We start from the raw sequence: 23950 nt of genomic DNA, 5'->3' as shown, positions 1-23950 counted from the left end.
TATTGCGGCACTCTTCACAATAGCAAAGACTTGGAATGCACCCAAATGTCCATCAATGTTAAACTGGATTAAGAAAGTGTGGCACATATATACTATGGAATACTATGAAGCCATAAAAAAGGATGAGTTCATGCCCTTTGTAGGGACATGGATGAAGCTGGAAACCATCATTCTGAGCAAACTATCACAAGGACAGAAAACCAAACACCCCATGTTCTCACTCATAGGGGGGAATTGAACAATGAGATCACTTGGACACAGGTTGGGGAACATCATACACCAGGGCCTGTCATGGGGTGGGGAGAGTGGAGAGGGATAGCATTAGGAGATGTACCTAATGTAAATGACGAGTTAATGGGTGCAGTACACCAACATGGCACATGTATACATATGTAACAAACCTGCACGTTGTGCACATGTACCCTAAAACTTAAAGTATAATTTAAAAAAATATATACGGAGAGTGGTTTACTAATTTGTAGAGTAAAATCTGAATGCTACCAAATAATAAAACAGATCATTTGACACTTAATAGTAGAGACGGCTATGCTAAGGTCAGTATGAGATAAAATTGGCTGGATAATGTTGTAACTGACTGCTAGAACCCCAAAATCATGTCTGGCTCTTTTGCTGAAAGACTAATGTGAGATAGTATCTAAGAAACAGCATCAGTGTGTTTTAAGTGGGTCATGTCATAGAGGAAGATTTTCACTATGCCTCCGTTTATTGTTAAATTAGCACATTTTTAATATGTGCCTTTTGTTAAAACTACATAGTGCTAGGATCTCCACTAGGACAGTTGCCAAATAGTTAAAGGTTTTCTTAGTTCTGTGTCCACCCTGGCTTGCCTTACCATTTACCTTTTCTACCTAGCTAGTGCTACCCAAGACTTACCCCTGACACCCCTCCATCTTCATTGAAACTTATTTATGCTTACCTCTTCTTCCTTGGTGTCCTCTCTGTGCTTTCTGAAGTCTCTACTCAGAAATTATTTTTAAAATTAATCTGGGCTACAGGAGTTTGAGGCCAGCCCGAGCAACATAGTGAGACCCCATCTCTAAAAAAAAATTAGCTGGGCACAGCCGGGCGCAGTGGCTCTCACCTGTAATACCAGCACTTTGGTAGGCTGCAGCGAGCAGATCACGAGGTCAGGAGATCAAGACCATCTTGGCTAACATGGTGAAACCCTGTCTCTACTAAAAATACAAAAAATTAGCCGGGCATGGTGGCACGCACCTGTAGTCCCAGCTACTCGGGAGGCTGAGGCAGGAGAATTGCTTGAACCCGGAAAATGGAGGTTGCAGTTAGCTGAGATTGTGCCATTACACTCCAGCTTGGGCAACAAGAGCGAAACTCCGTCTCAAAAAAAAAAAAAAAAAAAAAAATTAGCCGGGCATGGTGGTGCACACCCTTAGTCCCAGCTACTCGGGAAACTGTGGTGGGAGGATCATTTGAGCCCAGGAAGTTGAGGCTGCAGTGAGAATGATTGTGCCACTGCACTCCAGCCTGGGTGATAGAATGATTCCCTGTCTCAAAAAATAAAAAAATAGGCCGGGCGCGGTGGCTCAAGCCTGTAATCCCAGCACTTTGGGAGGCCGAGGCGGGTGGATCACGAGGTCAGGAGATAGAGACTATCCTGGCTAACATGGTGAAACCCCGTCTCTACTAAAAATACAAAAAACTAGCCGGGCGTGGTGGCGGGCGCCTGTAGTCTCAGCTACTTGGGAGGCTGAGGCGGGAGAATGGCGTGAACCCGGGAGGCGGAGCTTGCAGTGAGCCGAGATCACGCCACTGCACTCCAGCCTGGGAGACACAGCGAGACTCCGTCTCAAAAAAATAAATAAATAAATAAAAAATAAATAAATAATAAAGAAAAAGAAAAATTTGGGCTACTGTGGAAGCAGGTAACTTTGAGGCAATGTTCATTTTTTAAAAACAGTGACTGTCTAGAAACATATTTCTCCTGCCCTTATCTTTCTTTTTCTTTCTTGCCCCCAACTTTTCAAGGTTCCAGTGACGGGAATTTCAGATTAGGAAGGTAGCAAGGTAATAGGGGATTTGGGGGATGGTACTGTCCTTGAAGCATCCCTTATGTGATTTTCTTTCTTTCTTTTCTTTCTTTTCTTTCCTTTTCCTTTTCCTTTTCCTTTTCCTTTTCCTTTTCCTTTTCCTTTTCCTTTTCCTTTTTCTTTTTCTTTTTCTTTTTCTTTTTCTTTTTCTTTTTCTTTTTCTTTTTCTTTTTCTTTTTCTTTTCTTTCGACAGAGTCTTGCTCTGTAGCCCAGGCTGGAATGCAGTGGCGCGATCTCAGCTTACTGCAACTCCGCCTCCTGGGTTCACGCCATTGTCCTGCCTCAGCCTCCCAAGTAGCTGGGACTACAGGCGCCCGCCACAATGCCTAGCTAATTTTTTTGTATTTTTAGTAGAGACAGGGTTTCACCGTGTTAGCCAGGATGGTCTCGATCTCCTGACCTCGAGATCCACCTGCCTCAGCCTCCCGAAGTGCTAGGATTACAGGCGTGAGCCACTGCTCCCAGCCGTGATTATCTTCTTGATGATGTTCTTGACAACCCACATATTATGGGATCTTCATGAATGTAGGCAGTAAGGAACCTTTGAATAGTGATTGTACATACAGTTTTTCAGAGCTGGTGTTTAGTAACAATGTTTTTCATTCTAATATTACATTATTCTTTTTATCATTTAGGTCTTTATCCATGAGTGTTTTTAGAGAACTACTGCCCTTGACTACAAACTGATAAATACTTGGTACTGCCCCCCATCTCACTGTTATGTTTACTTTGTCTTAAATATCTTTTTTTTTTTTCCAGGCAGCTAGTACACCACTGAATCCTTTAAGTTTTCAATGTGAATTTGTAAAACTCAGGATTGACCTTCTACAAGCCTTCTCTCAACTTATCTGTACTTGTAATAGCCTGAAGACAAGCCCTCCACCTGCAATTGCCACAACAATTGCCATGACCTTAGGAAATGACCTTCAGAGGTGTGGTCGCATCTCCAATCAGGCATGTCTTAACTTTCAGTGCATTTTTTATTTACACTTTAGAGGTTTTTGAAGTTATAAGATGAAAAGTTGTGAAATTTAAAATCAGTGGTTTGACTCAGACATTATCATAAATGTTTATTAACTCAACTGTCTAGCTGAAAATAGGCTGATGTGTTATTAGAATGATAAAGTGATTGATGGTACCTCAATGGGTGCTACATATTTATATAAAGAGAAAGGACATAGATTTTTTTTAAAAAAACTTGAGAATGTTTATAACTAAATCATTTTAGTGGAACTTGAAGAAGCTAAAATACAAATGTTTTTGTTTCTATATGTCATATATAATAATCTTGTGAACATGTATAATTTCATTGAAAATGAATGGAATGACAGTGAAAAGACTGCAGTATTTTTTTGAGTTATTGTTTGAAGATGCTTTTTTATGTTTTGATTTTTGTGTTGTTTATACGATAATGAAAGCATGTTTATTTGTCATAATTGATTTCTTTATAGATGAAACAGTCCATGGAAGAATTTCGAAGCCTTGCTTCTCGATATGGGGATCTTTACCAGGCATCTTTTGATGCTGACTCAGCAACTTTAAGGAATGTTGAACTGTATCCCAAGCTTGCCCTAGTATTTCTTCTTCTTTTTGGAAGTATTCTTTTCAATATAGACTACCTCAGATAATGCTTATCTACAAAATACATGTTAGATAACCCTACAAATTTATTATATAGTTTCCCCTTTAAAATATATAAGCAGAATAATCTTACTTTTTAACTTTACCCAGGTGATTTTAACAAAAAATGGTGATTCAAAGGTGTCTTTTTTTTATATCCAGAAAGAGCATCCAAAGCAACATCCAAAGCCAGTGTTGCTTACCTGTGCTCACTTGAGCTACAACAGACAGCACAACACATTTTCCCACCAAAGAACTTGTGTTTCACCTCACCTTTCTTTGTGGCTAACAGTCCTAGTTTTTATCACCTTTATTAATGATCTTTTCAGTAGCATTAGTTGTCACTTTTGTTTTGTTTTTGTTTTTTTTGAGATGGAGTCTCACTGTGTTGCCCAGGCTGGAGTGCAGTGGCATGATCTTGGCTCACTGCAACCTCTGCCTCCTGGGTTCAAGCGATTCTCCTGCCTCAGCCTCCCAAGTAGCTGGGATTACAGGCATGTGCCACCACAACCTGGCTAATTTTTATATTTTTAGTAGAGACAGGGTTTCACCATGTTGGCCAGGCTCGTCTCAAACTCCTAGGCTCAAGTGATCCACCTAAAAGTGCTGGCATTATAGGCGTGAGGCACCGTGCCCAGCCTAGTCGTCACTTTTAAACCCTTCCTAAGTTCTCCATATTTTCTTAATAGCAACTTCACTTTTGAAAGGAAGGAATAGAAATTCTTTTTTTAAGTTGTAGTACTTACCAATCAGTAGTTCTTGGCATTTAGTTTACTGATTGAAACCCAGTGAATGCTGTGGGCCCTCTGTCCTGCAAAATGCATATATACAGAGACACCCAAAATGTGCATATAAGTTTGGGGGGTGTTGCTAGACCTCTTGAGCCCTAGATTAGGAACCTCTGGGATAAAGGCTCCTTAGACTACTGTGTGTTGTTTTTGTTTTTATTTTTTTAACTTGTATCAGTGAAACGTTTGCTTGTCTCACACTCTTATGAAAAACCCCTATATCTAAGACAGATAAAAACAGAGTTGCTGTAATTGAATCACGGGGTCTATCACTTGATTTCCCCTTCCCACAGTAGTAGCCTCCGAAGTACCCTTGGAACAGAGTCTGAGGATCGCTATTATAGACAATGTATATCCCTTAAAAAGAAAAGGTAGAGCCCTAGACCATTCGAGTTGATAACATTATGATTACTTTCACTAAGCAATCAAATCTTGACCCGTTTAGTATTCAGGTAATATAAACCTATAGTGGGTTTCTTCTCTATTTTCATATGTAACCTTAACATCAATCCAGACAGCAGCAGAGCTGTTTACTGATATCTCATGCAATAGAAGCCCTGATTTTGGATCCAGAATCAGCAAGGTAATTCTAATATTAATAATAGTTGAAGTTACAGAACGCTTTCTATACATTGTCTTACCTAATCATCAGAATCATCAGAAGAGTGTTTTGGAACAAGTATTATGGAAGTAAAAACAAAGAGGAAGAGTTCTTCCAGCATTTTCTCCGAGTTACATAACTAGTGACAAAACATAGATTTTCTGACTCTGTTATCTATTTGCCTCCTGCCTCCTGTTTTCAATAAGTTAACATGGAAAGATAACTGGGAAGAAATTCTTTGAATATGAACAGTTTCTTCTCGTATAATTAAACTATGAAAAATTGAGTTAATGATACAATTAAACTTGAACTTGAGATTTTTTTCCTTTGGCTTCTTAAACCAAAATATCCCTGATTTTGCTCTTTTAAATTTTTCCCTTCCCCCAGTAACTAATTAATTATTCAAAATAGTTGTTTTCATTAAAGAATGATTCCTTTTTCTTCCCATTATAGTATTCTCTTTTTGAATATGCATTTTCTTTCTTTTTTAACTTTTAAGTTCAGTGTTACATGTGCAGCTTTGTTATATAGGGAAACTCGTGTCACCAGGGTTTGTTGTACAAATCATTTCATTGCCCAGATTTTAAGCTTAGTACCCAATAGTTATTTTTCCTGGTCCTCTTTTTCTTCCCACCTTCCACCCTCACGTAGGCCCCAGTGTGTGGTGTTCCCCTCTATGTTTTCATATGTTCTCATCATTTATCTCCCACTTCTAAATGAGAACATGTGGTGTTTGGTTTTCTGTTCCTGTGTTAGTTTGCTGAGGATAATAGCTTCCAGCTCCATCTATCTTCCTGCCAAGGACATGATCGTCTTCTTTTTTATGGCTGCATCGTATTTAGTGATGCGTATGTACCATGTTTTATTTATCAGGTCTGCCATTGATGGGCATTTAGGTTAATTCCATGTGTTTGCTATTGTGAATAGTGCTGCAGTGAACATACATATGCATGTGTCATTATGATAGAATTATTTCTATTCTTTTGGGTATGTACACAGTATGGAATTGCTTGGCCGAATGGTAGTTCTGGTTTTAGCTTTTTGAGGAATCACCATGGTGCTTTCCACAATGGTTGAACTAATTTACACTCCCACCAACAGTGTATAAGGGTTCCCTTTTCTCTGCAACCTCACCAGCATCTGTTATTTTTTAATGATTTAATAATAGCCATTCTGACTGGTGTGAGATGGTATCTCATTGTGGTTTTGATTTGCATTTCTCTAATGATCAGTGATGTTGAGGTTTTTTTCCTATGCTTGTTGGCCATGTGTATGTCTTCTTTTGAAAAGTGTTCATGTCCTTTGCCCACTTTTTAGTGGGCTTGTTTTTTTCTTGTAAATAATTTAAGTTCCTTATAGATGCTTGATATTAGACCTTTGTCAGATGCATAGTTAGCAAAAATTTTCACCCATTCTGTAGGTTGTTTAATCTGTGGATAGTTTCTTTTGTTGTGCAGAAGCTCTTTAGTTTTATTAGATCCCATTTGTCAATTTTTGCTTTTGTTGTAATTGCTTTTGGCATCTTTGCATTGAAATCTTTACCCATGCCTAGTCCTGAAGGTTGTCTTCCAGGGTTCTATCATTTTAGGTTTTACATTTAAGTCTTTAATCCATCTTGAGTTGATTTTTTTCTATGGTTTAAGGAAGGGGTCCAGTTTCCATCTTTTGCATATGACATCCAGTTATTCTAGCACCATTTATTGAACAGGAAGTCGTTTCCCTATTGCTTGTTTTTGTCAGCTTTGTCAAAAATAAGATGGTTGTAGGTTTGCGTGGCCTTGTTTCTGGGCTCTGTATTCTATTCCATTGGTCTGTGTGTCTGTTTGTATACCAGTACCATGCTGTTTGGGTTACCGTAGCCCTGTAGTATAGTTTGAAGTTGGGTAGCCTGATGCCTCCAGCTTTGCTCTTTTTGCTTAGGATTGCCTTGGCTGTTTGGGCTCTTTTTGGTTCCATATGAATTTTAAAATAGTTTCTTGTTCTGTGAAGAATGTCATTGGCAGTTTGATAGGAATAGCATTGAATCTATACATTGCTTTGGGCAGTATGGCCATTTTAACAATATTGATTTCTTCTATTCATGAGCATGGAATGTTTTTCCATTTGTTTGTGTTGTCTCTGATTTTGTTGAGCAGTGTTTTGCTTTCACCTCCCTAGTTAGCTGTATTCCTGGGTATTTTATTCTTTTTGTGACAGTTGTGAATGGGAATGCATTCCTGATTTGGCTTTCAGCTCGACTGTTATTGGTATATAGGTATACTGGTGACTTTTTATGTTGATTTTGTATCCTGGATCTTTGCTGAAGTTGTTTATCAGCTTAAGGAGGTTGTGGGCCAAGACTATGGGCTTTCCTATATATAGTATAATGTCTGCACACAGGGATAGTTGGACTTCCTCTCTTCTTATTTGGATGCTCATTATTTCTTTCTCTCGCCTGATTGCTCTGGCCAGGATTTCCAATACTGTGTTGAATAGGAGTGGTGAGAGAGGGCATCCTTGTCTTATGCCAGTTTTCAGGGGGAATGCTTCCAGCTTTTGCCCATTCAGTATGATGTTGGCTGTGGTTTTGTCATGGGTGGCTTTTATTATTTTGAGGTATGTTTCTTCAATTCCTAGTTTATTCAGAGTTTAATATAATGGGATATGGAATTTTATCAAAAAGCTTTTTCTGCATTGATTGAGATGATCATGTGGTTTTTGTCTCTAGTTCCATTTATGTGATGAATCACATTTATTGATTTGGATGTGTTGAACCAACCTTGCATCCCAGAGATAAAGCCTATTTGATGGTGGTGGATAAGCTTTTTGATTTGTTGCTGGGTTCAGTTTGCCAGTATTTTTTGAGGATTTTTGCATCAATGTTCATCAGGGATATTGGCCTGAGGTTTTTGTTGTTTTATCCCCAGGAGGTTTTGGTATCAGGGTGATGCTGGCCTCGTAGATGAGTTAGGGAGGAGTCCCTCCTCCTTAATTTTTTTGGAAAAGCTTCAGTAGGAATGGTGCCAACTCTTCTATGTATACCTGGTAGAGTTTGGCTGTGAATCCATTTTGTCCTGGGCTTTTTTTTGGTTGGTAGGCTATTTATTACTGATTGAATTTCAGAGCTCATTTTTGATCTCATTGGGGATTCAGTTTCTTCCTGGTTCAGTCTTGGGAGAGCGTATATGTTCAGGAATTTATCCATTCCTTCCAGATTTTCTAGTTTGTGTCCATAGAGGTGTTCATATTTCTGTGGTGTCAATGATAATATCTTCTTTGTTTTTTCTAATTGTGTTTACTTGGATCTTCTCTCTTCTTTATTAGTCTTGCTAACTGTCTATCAAATAGATATTAATGTTTTTTTCAAAACACCAACTCCTGGATTTGTTGATCTTTCGAATGGCTTTTTGTGTGTCAGTCTCCAGTTCAGCTCTGATTTTGGTTATTTCTTGTCTTCCTGGTTTGGGGTTGACTTGCTCTTCATTCTCCAGTTCTTTTAGTTGTGATGTTGTTTTGTAAATTGAGGTCTTTCTAACTTTTTGATGTAGGTGTTTAGTGCTGTAAATTTCCCTCTTAATACTAGCTATGTTCCAGAGATTCTGGTATGTTGTTTCTTTGTTTTCATTAGTTTCAAAGAACTTCTTGATTTTTGCCTTAATTTCATTACTTGCCAAAAAGTCATTCAGGAGCAGGTTATTTAATTTCCGTGTAATCATATGGCTTTGAGCGATTTTCTTGGTATTGATTGCTAATTTTATTGTGCTGTGGTCTAAGAAAGTGGTTATTATTTTAGTTCTTTTGCATTTGCTGAAGATTGTTTTGTGTCTAATTGTGTGGTTGATTTTAGAGTATGTGCCATGAGGTGATGAGAAGAATGTATATTCTGTTGTTTTTGGATAGAGAATTCTGTAGATGTCTATCAGGTCCATTTGATCCAGTGCTTAGATTAGGTCCTGAGTATTTTTGTTAATTTTCTGCCTCAATGATCTAATACTGTCATAGAGTGTTGAATTCTCCCACCATTATTGTGTGGGAGTCTAAGTCTCTTTGAAGGTCTCTAAGCACTTGCTTTATGAATCTGGGTGCTCCTGTGTTGGGTACATATATATTTAGGATAGTTAGGTCTTGTTGAATTGAACCTTTTACCATTATGTAATACCCTTGTCTTTTTTTTTTTTTTTTTTTTTTTTTTTAAATCTTTGTTGGTTTAAAGTCTGTTTTGTCTGATTTAGGATTGCAACTGCCGTTTTTTTCTATTTTTCATTTGCTTGGTAGATTTTTCTCTATCCCTTTATTTTGAGCCCATGGATGTAATTGCATGTGAGATGAGTCTCTTGGCATACCATTGAGTCTTGGTTCTTTATCCGCCTTGCCAATCTGTGCCTTGTAATTGGGACATTTAGCCAATTTATGTTAAAGGTTAGTATTGATGTATGGATCATGATAGCAGCTGGTTATCATGCAGGCTTGTTTGTATGGTTGCTTTACAGTGAGTGTCTCACTGGTCTGTATACTTAAGTATGTTTTTGTAGTGACTGGTCTTTCCTTTCTATATTTAGTGCTTCCTTCAAGAGCTCTTATAAGGCAGGTCTGGTGATGACAAATTCCCTCAGCATTTGCTTGTCTGAAAAAGATTGTGTTTTTCCATCACTTATGAAGCTTAGTTTGGCCAGATATGAATTTCTTGGTTGGAATTTCTTTTCTTTAAGAATGTTGAGGCCAGGCGAGGTGGCTCCTACCTATAATCCTAGCACTTTGGGAGGCCAAGATAGGAGGATCACTTGAGGTCAAGAGTTTGAGACCAGCCTGGCCAACATAGTAAAAGCCCGTCTCTACTAAAAATACAAAATTAGCCAGGCGTGGTGGCACATGCCTGTAATCCCCGTTACTTGGGAGGCTGAGGCAGGAGAATCTCTTGAACCCGGGAGGCAGAGGTTGCAGTGAGCCAAGATCGTGCTGCTGCAATCCAGCTTGGGCAACAGAGCAAGACTCTCTCAAAAAAAAAAATTGAATATTGGCCCACAATCTCTTCTGGCATGTAGGATTTCTGCTTAAAGGTCTGCTGTTAAGTCTGATGGACTTCCCTTTGTAGGTGGCCTGACCTTTCTAGCTGCCTTTTTTATTTATTTATTTATTTATTTTCCATTTCAACCTTGGAGAATCATGATTATATGTCTCGAGGATGACCTTGTGAAGTATCTTACTGGGGTTCTCTGCAGTTCCTGAATTTGAATGTTGGCCTCTTTTTCTAGGTTGGGGAAATTTTCATGGATGATATCCCGAAATATGTCTTCCAAGTTGCTTCCATTCTCCCCTTATCTTTCAGGGACATCAGTGAGTTGTAGATTCCATTTATTTACATAATCCCATATTTCTCAGGGTTTTTGTTCATTCCTTTTCATTCTTTTTTCTCTATTATTTTTTTCTTTTTTCTGAGACAGAGTCTCAGTTGCCCAGGCTGGAGTGCAGTGGCGCGATCTCGGCTCACTGCCACCTCTGCCTCCCAGGTTCAAGTGATTCTCCTGCCTCAGCCTTCCGAGTAGCTGGGATTACAGGCATGCGCCACCACACCTGGCTAATTTGTTTTTATTTTATTTTTAGTAAAGATGGGATTTCAACATGGTGGCCAGGCTTGTCTCAAACTCCTGACTTCAAGTGATCCACCCATCTCAGCCTCCCAAAGTGTTTTTTTCTCTATTCTTGTCTTACTGTCTTATTCAGAAAGCCAGTCTTCAAGCTCTGTGATTCTTTCCACAGCTTGGTCTGCTTTGCAATTAATTTTAAGAATTGCATTATGAAATTACTGCAGTGTGTTTTTCTACTCTATCAGGTTGGTTACATTCTTTTTTATGCTGGCTATTCTTGTCTGTCAGCTCCTGTGTCATTTTATTGTGCTTCTTAGCTCCCTTGGATTGGGTTTCAATGTATTCCTGCTTCTTGATGATCTTCATTCCTATCCATTTTCTGATTTCTGTTTCTGTAATTCCAGCCATTTCAGCCCAATTCAGAACCCTTGCTAGAGAGTTAGTGCAGTCATTCAGAAGAAAGAAGGCACTCTGGCTCTTCGAGTTGTCAGAGTTCTTGCACTGGTTCTTTCTCATCTTTGTGGGCTGATGGTCCTTCAGTCTTTGAAGGTGCTGTCCTTTGCATGTTTTTTTGTTGTTGTTGTTATGGTTTTTTTAATCCTATTTGATGACCTTGAGGGTTTGGTTGTGGTATAAAGTGGATTTAGTCAACTGGCTTCATTTCTGGAAGATTCTGGGGAGCCAAGGCTCAGCTCATAACTCCGGGACTGCCTGTTCTGGAGGGCTGGTATGAGCCTCAACTTTCTTCTCTGGCTCCTTCAGGCTAGGAATTGATTGCACTGGGTAGGGGCCAAGGTACTGCAGGGCCACTGGTTACTACAGTCCAATGGGTGGTGCCAGCCAAAGCGTTTCATTAGGATGATGGCAGTAGGATCCATCCTCAGTTGCACATGCCAGCAGCAGCAGCATAACGGGATGCACACTTGTCCACTGTGGCAGGATGCTAGCAGGTCTGGGATGCCAGCCTTTGTGTGGGCCTTCACAGCAGCAGCAGAGGCAGCACGGCTGACCGGTGGGGTGCAGGGGAGCCTTGTTAGTGACTGTGCGTGCCATGGCACTAGTGGTAGTATAAGCATAGGGGCGTGGCGCTGGTGGACACAGAACTGTGTGTGCCCTCTGTGCAGGTGGAGGTAGCCACTTAGGGCAGGGGAAGGTCCACTGTTTTTCATGCCTAGTTTCACTCCCAGGGCAATGTTGGCACAGGAGCTCCAAATGCAACAGCAGTAATGCAAGTGTAATGGGGGCAGAATACACTCACACCAGCAGCAGTGGCAGGGCAGGGTGAATGTGCACTGGTGGGACTGGGGAGGCAAGATCTGCCTATGCACACACGTTGGCAAAGCAGCGTTGGGGGGTAGCCATGGGCCCAGGGAAAGCTGCCAGTATGGGGAGGGAGCAGGTGAGCTGGCACGTGTCCACAAGCCGGGCTGCTGTGCTGGAACTCACTACCAGTTAGGCACAGTCCCCCAGCACAGGAGCTATGATGCAGGCTCCCCAGGACACCCAAGGCTGCACTGCAAGCAGGCACAGCCAGGTTGGGGCCCCAGGAAAGGCCAGATGGACTGGCCCCATCTGATCTTCAAGACTGCCCTGTAGACTTGAGGTCTGACAGTTCCCTTAGTAGGGATAAAGTCTCCTATAAAGCAAGTCAGCAAGTTAAGCCTAGAGGGATGGGTGCCTCTGGCCATATTCCACTACAGATGCTCACACACCAAACACTCTGGACTCTGCATTGGCTAGAATACGGCCCCTAACACTTCTCTAAGCAGCCCTCTGTGCCAACTCAAGTGTCCATAGTGGTCAAGGAATCTCCTCCTGCCAGGATTCCAGAGGCCCGTTGCAGTAGCTGGTTGTTTTTTGCCAGTTCAAGTCACTGTTCCCCTGGTGCGATATCCCCATGCAGGGGTCCCTCCCAGCTTCCTCCCCTTCAGCCCAGCTTCTGTGTCTTTCCTCTGTCCACCCTTAGTTTCTTCCCTCTAAATATCTGTTAGGAGAGGACCAGTCGTCCTGGTCCCTTGGTGGCAGCTGTTCCACCAGGCTGCGTCTAGTCCGCCATCTTGCCCAGCTCTTACATTTACATTATCTATAATTTCAATCTAGTAAGGCCTGAGATTCCAATATCAGTTCCCTCAAAGAGAATATAATCAACAAAGCAGTTTAAATTTCTCTACCCAAATTGGAACAGAGGAAGAAAAAAGGCTGAAAAAATGAAGAGTCAAAGCTGGCCCGTGGAGTAATGTCATTTAGACTAATATGCATGTAACTGGAATCCTAGAAAGAGGGAAAGGGGGAACAGAAAAATATTTAAATGACTAAAAGTCTTTTATATTTAATTAAACATATAAACCCACAGAGCCAAGAAGCTTAATGAACCTCTAGCAGCGAAAACATAAAATTAGAGCAAGGCACACGTAACAGTGAAATTGCTGGAAACCAATGATAAAGGGAAAATTTTTTTAAAGAGAAGGTATTATTTAAAAGGGAAGAAAATATTTAGAAGGGAAGAAAGATCAGAATGTCTACTGATTTCTCATCAGAAATATTGCAAGCCAAAAGACAATTGGAGCAACATCTTTAAAGTCCTGGAAAAAAAAATGTTAACCTATAATTCTATATTCAGGAAAAATACCGTTCAATAAATTAAGGTTAAATTAAGACATTTTCAGAAAAAAAATCTGATAAATGCCATCAGCAGGTCTGTACTACAAGAAATGTTAAAGGAAGTTCTTTAGGCTGAAGGAAAATTATTTCTGATAGAAACTCAGACCTACAAAACTGAATAAGGAGGATTACAAATGGTAAATTTCTTTCAATTTTTAAAAAGATAATTGACCATTTATAGCAAAAATGATGTTTAGGAGTTTATAACATATAGAAGTAAAATATATGAAGTAAGACAACAGGGGGATATAGTAGTAAGAATCTTACATTTAGTAGTATATCTTTTGATAGTAACTTCTGATAAACTGAGGGTGAATATTTTAAACTCTAGAGCAGCCACCAAGAAATAAAACAAGCCAGTAGAGCCATAAAGTGTAATACTAAAATACTTAGTTAATCCAAAAGAGACCAGAGAAAGAGGAAAACAGGAACAGAAACAGATAGAAAAAGTAGAAAACAAATCAAAAGATGGTACCCTTAAATCCAGTCATACCAGTAAATATATATGGTCTTACTCTAAATAAAGATAGACTGGATTTAAAAAGCAAAATGCGGCCAGGTGCAGTGACTCATGCCTGTAATCCCAGCAATTTTGGAGGCCGAGGGGGTCAGATCACAAGGTCAGGAGTTCGAGACCAGCCTGGTCAGTATGGTGAAACCCTGTCTCTACTAAAAATACAAAAAAAATTAGCTGGGCATGGTGGCATGCGCCTGTAGTCCCAGCTACTCGGGAGGCTGAGGCAGGAGAATCACTTGAACCTGGGAGACGGAGGTTGCAGTGAGCCGAGATAGAGCCACTGCACTACAGCCTGGGTGACAGAGCAAGACTCTGTCTCAAAAAAAAAAAAAAGCAAAATGCAACTATATGCTTACTACAAGAAATCCATTTTGAATGTAAAGACATAGGTTAACAGTAAATAAAAAGATGGAAAAGGATATAACATAACATGCAAACCCTCCTAAGAAAGCTGTAGTGGCCATATGAATATTATACAAAGTATACTTTAAGATAGGGGCTGTTGCCAGTGAGAAAGAAGTACACTTCATGATTAAAGGATCAATTCATCCAGAAGACATAATCCTCAGTATTATGGACCTACTAACAGGTCTTCCAAATATATAAAGAAAAAACTGACAGAATTGAAAGAGAAATACACAAATCTACAGTTGTAGTTGGAGATTTCACCACTTCCTTCTAGGTAATTTATAGAGCAACTTGAACTATACTGTCAACCAACTTTACCTAATTGACATTTATACAGCATCTGCAGCAGCATACATCTTTTCAAGTGCATTTGGAACATTTACCAAGATAAACCGTATGCTGGGCCTTAAAACAAGTCTCAATAAATACTAAAGCATTGAAATAAAATAATATGTTATCTGATATAATTAAATTAGAAAAGAAGATTTCTGAAAAATTTCCAAGTATTTAGAAATTAAACAACATTTCTAAATCCAGTAGGTCAAGAAATTACAAAGGAAATTAGAAAACATGTTAAGCTGAATGAAAATGAGAACATACCATGAAACTTGTGGGATGCAGCTAACCTGTGGGATAAGAAGAACTTATGGAGAAATTTATAGATTTAAATGCTTATATGTATAAAAGAAAGTTTAAGATCAATAATCCCAGTTTCTACTTTATGAAGTGAGGAAAAGAAAGCGAATTAAACCCAGAATAATTAGAAAGATGCAAATAAGAAAGACTGTTATCAGTGAATTAGAAACAAATAACTAGATATGTATATAGTGGAAAAAATTTAACCTTACCTCACAGTGTACACAAAAATTAATTCCAAATGAATCATAGACCAAAATATAAAACTCCAGACTTTCTAGAAGACTACATTGGAAAACCTCTTCATGATCTTGAGGTTGGTCATGATTTCTTAGGACACAAACAGCAGTTACCATAAGAGAAAAATTTGCAGAATTGGATTTAAACTTTTAAATCTGCTTTTGTTAATATGTCATTTAAAAAATGGAAAAGGTTATGGACAGCAAGAAAATATTTTCAAAACATATTCTATCAAAAGACTTTTATTAGACATTGTTTTATTAAGAACACCACACAACTCGACAATCCGATTTTTTTCTTTTTTTTTTTTTGAGATGGACTCTCTGTCATCCAGACTGGAGTGCAATGGCGCGATCTTGGCTCACTGCAACCTCCACCTCCCGAGTTCAAGCGATTCTCCTGTCTCAGCCTCCCGAGTAGCTGGGATTACAGACATGCGTCACCATGCCCAGCTAATTTTTGTATTTTTAGTAGAGTTGAGGTTTCACCATAGTGGCCAGGCTGGTCTCAAACTCCCGACCTCAGGTGATTCACCCGCCTCGGCCTCCCAAAGTGCTGGGATTATAAGCATGAGCCACCATGCCCAGCTGACAATCCAATTTTTTAAAACTGATAAGAGGATAGGGCGTGGTGGCTCACGCCTGTAATCCCAGCACTTTAGGAGGCCGAGGCAGGTAGATCACGAGGTCAGGAGATCGAGACCATCCTGGCTAACACGGTGAAACTCTGTCTCCACTAAAAATACAAAAAATTAGCCAGGCGTGGTGGCGGGCGCCTGTAGTCCCAGCTACTCAGGAGGCTGAGACAAGAGAATGGCGTGAACCCGGGAGGTGGAGCTTGCAGTGAGCCGAGACTGTGCCACTGCACTCCAGCCTGGGCGACAGAGCGAGACTCTGTCTCAAAAAAAAAAACTGATAAGAGTTTTGGACACTTCAAAAAAGAAAATATGTTAATACCCAATAGGCACATGAAAAGGTGCTTGACATTAGTAGTCATTAGGGAAATTAAAAACACAATGAGATAATACTCCCACTAGAACAGCTAAGATTAAAAAGACCTTCAATACCCTACGTTGGTGAAGATGTGGAGGAGCTTGAATTCATACTAATACGTTGTTGGGAATACAAAATGATATAGCCACTTGGAAAACTGTTTGACAATGTCATATAAAGTTAAACATACATTTATCATATGACCACCAATTCTACTCCTACTATTTTACCCAAGAGAAAGGAAAACATGTTTCCACACAGACATATACACAAATGTTCATAGCATTTTTATTCATAATAACAAATCTGGAGAAATCCAAGTGTCTCTCAGTAGGCTGATGGGTAAATAAATTGTAGTATATCCACAAATGAAATGCTACTTAGTAATGAAGATGAATGACCTGTTGATCATTCAGCAAGTCATACAGAAACCATGAGTGCCCTCAAAAACATGCTGTGAAAGAAGCCAGTAGAGAAAATCAGTGAAACCAGAAGCTGGTTCTTTGAAAAGATTAATAAAATTGATAAAACTAGTCTGAGCAAGAAAAAATAATCACTAATAGTAGAAATAAAATGATGGCATCAATACAAATCTTAACAGATATTAAAAGCATAATAAGGAAAGAATAACTTTGTGCAAAGAAATTTGCTTAGATGAATAGGACAAATTTAAATACTCTTCATTAGCATAGACAAAAATTTTTAACAAAAGTTCAGTCCAACAATATATGTAAATATAATACATTAAGACTAAATAGGGTTTATCCCAGGAATGCAAGGTTGGGTTAACATTAGAAAATCAATTTAAGTACTTCACCATATTGCAAAATAAATGAGAAAAACTAAAGTGGGAAGACTTAACTACTGGTTTCAAGACTTAATATAAAACTACAGTAATTAAGACAATGTGATGATGGCTTAAGGGTAGGACGGAGAGTCCGGAAATAGATACTCACGTAGTCAATTGATTTTTGCCAAAGATGCCAAGATAATTGTATGGGAAAAGAATAGTCTTTTCAACAGATTGTGCTAGAACAACTAAATATATAAAAGGGAAAAAATAATCTTCCTTACCCCACACCATACACAAAAGAGTATGTATTGTATGGCTCTATTTATATGAACTATTAGGAAACAAATCTCATTTACAGAGATAAAAAGCAAATCTGTGGTTGCCTACCGCCAGAAATGGAATTGTTTTGTTAGCAAAAAAATGGAAGTCTTTTATGTAGTTTAGTTGTCCTTAAAGTCCATCATACAAATGAGCTTCGGTTCTTGTCTTAATAGAACTTAAGATATAGTAAAGAGCAGGAAACAGAGCTTTGGAGCCCAGCAAATGTGAACATGAATCCCTTACCAGTCACTCCTAGCTCTGTGAATGTATATCATCCCAGTGAGCCATGTATGTATGCATAAACTATAGGTAGATAATGAGGCCTGTTTCCCAGAGTAGTTGTGAAGATTAAATGAACTAATATATATAAAATAGCTGGCTGAAATGCCTTCTACATAGTAGGCATTAAAATGATAGTAGGGAATAATAAGAGTAGTGTTATGCCCAGCATATTTAAATTACCTACATTGTATTTTTAAAAGTTTAGTTAGAAATGCCTTTTTTCACTTAGAAATATTTTCAGAAATTTGCAGGGGTTCGAAGCAGTAGAAGAAAAAGGAAGAAATCTAGGTTAAACTTATCCCGCCATGCTGTGTATCCAAACTGTCTTCTGAACATGCCTGTGCGTTTCATCTCCATGCTTTAGATTCATGCCATATCTCTAGCCATGAATGTCCTGTACTTTCCATCTCTCCAGAGTTTACCTGTCTTACTCACCTACTGATATGTTCAAGACTATTTTCTTCTGTGACATTCCTCCATGTTCTAACCTGTTATTTATGTATCTAACCTGTTATTATATATCTTTATTGATAGTTTGGCACCTATCTGCTGGCTTTATTGATAGTCCCCTTTTCAGATGTCTTTATGTCTCTTTCACCTATGGCAGTAAAACACTGTCATATTTCCTGGCAACCAAAGAGATTAAGAATTACATAACTTGAAGTCAGACCTGGGTTTGAATTCTGGTTTGCCATTTACTAGCTGTATGACTGTAGGCAAACTACTTACCCTCTCCTAGCCTCAATTTTCTCACCTATAAATGGAAATAACTTCATGATTTTAAAAATTAAATGAAAATATTTGAAAGTACCTGATACATGTAGGTATTAAATAGCCATGCTATTTTGATGGATTAATGAATATTGACCTTTACTTCAGTTTCCAGGAATATGGATCTACTGGAACAGCCCATGCTGATAGTGAATATGAAAGAAGAATGATGTCTGTATATAATCATGTCTTGGAGGAGGTAGAATCACTCAATCGGAAGTATACCCCTGTTTCTTATATGGCAAGTGGCATTTGTTTTATTGAGCTTTTATTGTATGGATGTGGGTTTTCATATATCTATGGCGCTTACTAACTCTGTGAGTTCAACAAATTAACCTTTCTGTGCCTGTTTCCTTATCTATAAAACAGGGTTAATACCGACATCACAGCATTGTAGTGGGGAGTAAATGAGATAATCCATGAAAGCACTTACCACATCTCTAGCTGCTACAGAATACAAATAAAACTTTTTTCTTTTTTTAACAATTTAACTAAAGTACAATAATTCTCAACCCAGGCTACACATTAGAATCATTTGAGGGCTTTTTATAAAGAATACATGAATATACAGGCCTCACCCCTGACCAGTTAACTCTGAATTTCTGGAATTGGGGCCCAGGCATTAGTAGTTTTACATGCAGTCAGGTGATTCTGTCATGCTGCCATGGTTGGGAGAACCACTGGCCAATTGAAACAGGAAGAACTGGGCTTGTTGTCTGACTGGCAATGAATCATTTCCTACCAGGTGATGACAGTAATGTCTTTCAGTATACTCTTCAGCCTTTAGCCTGCTGAATTTCTGCTGCCTTTGGCACTTCCTAAGAAATTCTCAGAGTGCTCACCCTTTATTAAATCTTCTCCCCTGATTTACCAGTCATAGGACAGGCTGACACATTCTCACCCAAATTTTCTCCTCCCTGTCTGACCATTCCCTAGTGACTCTGCTCAGGTTTTATAACAAATGCCATAGGCTTGGTGCCTTAAACAACAGACATTTATTTCTCACAGTTCTGGAGTCAGGGAAGTCCAGGATCAAGGTGCCGGCAGATTCGGTTCCTGGTGAGGGCTTTCTTCCTGGCCCTGGTGGCAGCCACCTTCTCACTGTGTCTTCACATGGTAGGGAGAGATCGAGAGCTCGGGTCACTCTTCCTCTTCTGGGAGAACACTCATCCCAGCCGGGTGCAGTGGCTCACGCCTATAATCCCAGCACTTTGGAGGGCGAGGCGGGCAGATCACGAGGTCGGGAGTTTGAGACCAGCGTAACTAACATGGTGAAACCCTGTGTCTACTAAAAATGCAAAAATTAGCTGGGCATGGTGGCGCATACCTGTAATCCCAGCTACTCAGGAGGCTAAGGCAGGAAAATCATTTGAATCGGGTGTCAGAGGTTGCAGTGAACCGAGATCATGCCACTGCACTCCAGCCCGGACAACAGAGCGAGGACTCTGTCTCAAAAAAAAGAAAAAGAACAGAGGAACACTCATCCCATCATGGGGGCCCACCTCCAAATGCCATGACCTTGGGGGTTACAGCTTTCACATACGAATTTGGGGGAACACAAACATTCAGTCCACAATTCCCAGCCTTTGAACTTTACCCCTTGGAGAGTTCTCTTCTGCTTCTCTTCTCATTCTGTACTTTCTTGCTTTATCAAGTATTTTAGAATAAATAGGATGTGTCGTTAAAGAGTTAGGTTAGATCTAAAGAGGGGCAATTCCCTTGACATACTGCTTTCCATGTAAAATTGTCAATAGTATTTACTGAACCGAATTGACAGCTGTTTGACAGTGACATTGTTTGCTAAGAGAGAGTGTAAAGACAATCTTTGAAAGAAATACACACATCTGTGTGAGACAGTGGTTATTTTCATATTCCTCTAAGCTCCATCCTAAAAAATGAAATAGATGATAAACAGAAACTTGGTTTTGATGGAATTGAATATAATGGAATGGGAATTTTCTGCCCAGCAGAAGACAGTACAGAGAAAAGGGCCCTATGCTCATTCAGAACTAGGTTCAAATTCTGGCATTCCGCTCAGCAGTTCTGTGACTTTAGTCACATTACTTAACATCCTTTTATATGAAGTAGAAAACATGCCTGCGTCATAGGATTACTGTGAGGTTTAAATGAAATAATGCTCATTGCCTAGCACAGTGCTGTCATATAAGGAGTGGTTAATAAAACATTTCCCAGTCGGGCATGGTGGTTCATGCCTGTAATCTCAGCACTTTGGGAGGCAAAGGTGGGCGGATCACCTGAGGTCAGGAGTTCAAGACCAGCCTGCCCAACATGGTAAGACCCCATCTGTACTAAAACTACAAAAATTAGCAGGGCATGATGGCAAGCGCCTGTAATCCCAGCTACCTGGGAGGCTGAGGCAGGAGAATTGCTTGAACACGGGAGGTGGAGGTTGCCGTGAGTCGAGATCACGCCATTGCACTCCAACCTGGGCGACAAGAGTGAAACTTCATCTCAAATAAATAAATAAATAAATTCTCTTTTTCTGTATTTTCAAATTGTATTTTATAGATTTGTTACTGTCTGAGCCTCCAGATTCAGTTCAACAAGTACTTTTGGGATCCTAGGGATAGAAAAATGACAGACATGGGATCTTCCCTCAAGTTGTCCATAGTCTTAAGAAAGAAAGATTTTTTTTTTTTTTTTTGAGACAGAGTCTCGCTCTGTCGCCCAGGCTGGAGTGCAGTGGCGCGATCTCGGCTCACTGCAAGCTCTGCCTCCTGGGTTCACGCCATTCTACTGCCTCAGTCTCCCGAATAGCTGGGACCACAGGTGCCCGCCACCATGCCCAGCTAATTTTTTGTATTTTTAGTAGAGACAGGGTTTCACCGTGTTAGCCAGGGTGGTCTCGATCTCCTGACCTCGTGATCCACCCGCCTCAGCCTCCCAAAGTGCTGGGGTTACAGGTGTGAGCCACCGCACCCAGCTGAAAGAAAGATTTTATAACAAATAAACACAATACAGTGTATGTGCATTAATAGAATTCTGCACAATGTAGAGATGTAGAACAAAAAAGAGTAGTTCACGTCAAAAGATAGGGAAAATGGATTGGTGGTGCAGTTGAGAGGGAAGATGTATTTGTATATGAGTTTTCCAGGCAGATAAGAAGGGGTTGGGAATCTCAGGCAGAAAACATGTTCAAAAGCAGAGGCATGAAATAGCATGGTGTCTTCTAGGAACAGTTTGTTATTACTGCAATGTAACATACAGGCTAGGGATTAGAGAGATGAAATCAGAGAGGTAGCCAGCGGCCAGGTGACAGAAGGCTTTGAACACAGTATTAAGGAGTTTGGACTTTGTCCTTAGGCACTGGGGGGCTTCTTAGAAATTGTAAATGGGTGGGAGAGAGAAGTGCTTAATATAGATTGTATATTATCATATAGAAGCAAAACAGGAAATGGCTGGTAGGGTGTGAAATTAGAGGAAAGAAGAATGACTACAAGGCTTTTTCAGTAATCCAAAGTAAGGAACAAATTACTAAAATGTCAGTAGGAATGAGAAAAACAGATATATATGAGAGATACTTAGTGAAAATATTTTCAAGGCTGAGTGTGTTTTTTTTGTTTTTTGGTTTTTTTTGAGACAGAGTCTCGCTCTGTCGGCCAGGCTGGATTGCAGTGGCACGATCTCCGCTCACTACAAGCTCCGCCGCCTCCCGGGTTCACACCATTCTCCTGCCTTAGCCTCCCCAGTAGCTGGGACTACAGGCGCCCGCCACCACGCCCAGCTAATTTTTTGTGTGTTTTTAGTAGAGACGGGGTTTCATCGTGTTCGCCAGGATGGTCTCAATCTCCTGACCTCGTGATCCGCCCGCCTTGGCCTCCCAAAGTGCTGGGATTACAGGCGTGAGCCACCACACCCGGCCCTTTTTTTTTTTTTTTAAACTAGACATGAGATGATGGAGGCATGCCTTCCAGGTTTCCAGCTTCAGTGATCAGTTACACAACTGATTGATCCTTTACTGATAGAATATAGAGAGGTGATAGAAGATGAAGGTTTTATTTTCAAACACGTTGTTGTCTTTAGGCAGTTGGATAGTAAATACGTTGGAGTTGGAAGAAAGATGAGCTGGGATACATGTAAGGTCATCTGCACATAGAAGGTTTAAAGTCAATCAGAAATAAGGGTATGGACTATTAGGTGGAATTTCATGGAAGGAAAAGCATTATCAGGTGCCACAGAAATGTCAGAAAATACAAAGACTGAGAAGTATCCATTGGATTGACAATTAAGAGAGCGTTGGCCAGGCACGGTGCCTCCTGTCCGCAATCCCAGCACTTCGGGAGGCCAATGCGGGTGGATCACGAGGTCAGGAGTTTGAGATCAGCCTGACCAACATGGTGAAACCCTGTCTCTACTAAAAATACAAAAGTTAGCCGGGCGTGGTGGCATGTGCCTGTAATCCCAGCTACTTGGGAGGCTGATGCAGGAGAATGGCATGAACCCAGGAGGCAGAGCTTGCAGTGAGCCGAGATCGCACCACTGCATTCCAGCCTGGGTAACAGAGCGAGACTCCGTCTCAAAAAAATCAAAAAGCAAAAAAAAAAAAAAAAAATTAACGTCTTTCTGATTATGATATGTAATTTACATCTCCAGACATCTTAATAGTGGTCTGCTAATATACCTATGGAGGTCAATACCCAAGGGGCTGTTGACCTCAGAGGCACTCCACACTTTTCCAAGGGAGTATTGCAAAATCTGCACCATTCTTTTAAAAGGCAAAATGGTGACTTTCTGCCTGAAAACAGCCTGAAGTCCCTTGTGGTCCTCTGAGTCCACCCTTCAAAGATGTTTCTCTCCTTAAACACTAGTGTGGCATCAGAGGTCCACCAAAGGTGGATGTCCCTGCAAATACTTTCCAAATTACTTGTTGCAGGAAGCTGATTAATGCTATTTTAACAGTTGAATCTGAAAAAATAGAACCAGTGTCTTTAAATCTGTGTTGTAATCATCTCAGGTAATAGACCTGGCATTTGTACTATGAGCCTATTGGGCACAAAATGTTCAACTGCCTGAACCCAATAAGGAATGGATTTTTCTGGCTTTTAGCCTTAACACCCAACTTAAAAAAAGAAAAAAAAAATATTTACAGCATGAGCAACTAGGTGACATTCTGTTTGAAAGCAGGAGCTTAGAGGGACAGACAGCATACCACATGGTGCATGCAGCAGTTTTCAACCTGTGGTGTTGGGTTTCAATCAGGCTGGTGGGAAAAATATTAGAGATAGTTATAGAAATAGACACAAATCTTCTTGGAAGGCTGAGAAGTTTGTATGACTTCAGTAATAGATCTGACTGAAGGCCACCTGATCCCTTTACCTTTAGTTAAACAAATTAGAATAGTAATAAAGAAAGGCAGAGTAGTTTACGTAGCTAGCTTGTTTACTCATGTAAAGACTAACCTTTGATGTACCATGGGTGCTTAAGTGCCTTTTACTCAGAAGTCCACAATGTCAATTTCCCTCTAATGGTGTTGACTCAAGCTTTTGTTAATTAATCTTACTGAATAAATGCGAGTCTGACTAGCTGATCAGGGACCAGTCACAGCTGTTAACAGGACTCAGCAGGAGCCTGTAAGCAGCTGGGACCCTCAGCTGGACTGGCAGAGCAGAATATCTGGGTGTCAGTGTACTTCATTCATCCGTTGCTGAATCGGGTCTGCAGGAAC

The 23950-nt window shown here is 40.0% G+C and overlaps 1 protein-coding gene across 4 annotated transcripts in view; it reads left to right on the top strand.

The window, feature by feature from the left end:
- Nucleotides 1-23950, top strand: part of LOC105493560 (integrator complex subunit 7) — a 94056-nt gene that overhangs the window by 63108 nt on the left and 6998 nt on the right. For all 4 annotated transcript variants that reach the window (XR_011613933.1, XM_011761295.2, XM_011761294.2 and 1 more), the window contains 4 exons: nt 2830-3024; nt 3522-3625; nt 4993-5061; nt 18373-18505. Coding sequence is in view for 3 of the 4 variants with exons in the window: in XM_011761295.2 (XP_011759597.1) it covers nt 2830-3024; nt 3522-3625; nt 4993-5061; nt 18373-18505 (501 nt within the window). In the remaining variant the exon portion in view is untranslated. The remainder of the gene's footprint in view (nt 1-2829; nt 3025-3521; nt 3626-4992; nt 5062-18372; nt 18506-23950) is intronic.

Source organism: Macaca nemestrina, chromosome 1, assembly GCF_043159975.1.
Source record: "Macaca nemestrina isolate mMacNem1 chromosome 1, mMacNem.hap1, whole genome shotgun sequence".
NCBI classification, from domain to species: Eukaryota; Metazoa; Chordata; class Mammalia; order Primates; family Cercopithecidae; genus Macaca; species Macaca nemestrina.
This window is presented reverse-complemented; position numbering and strand designations above follow the sequence as displayed.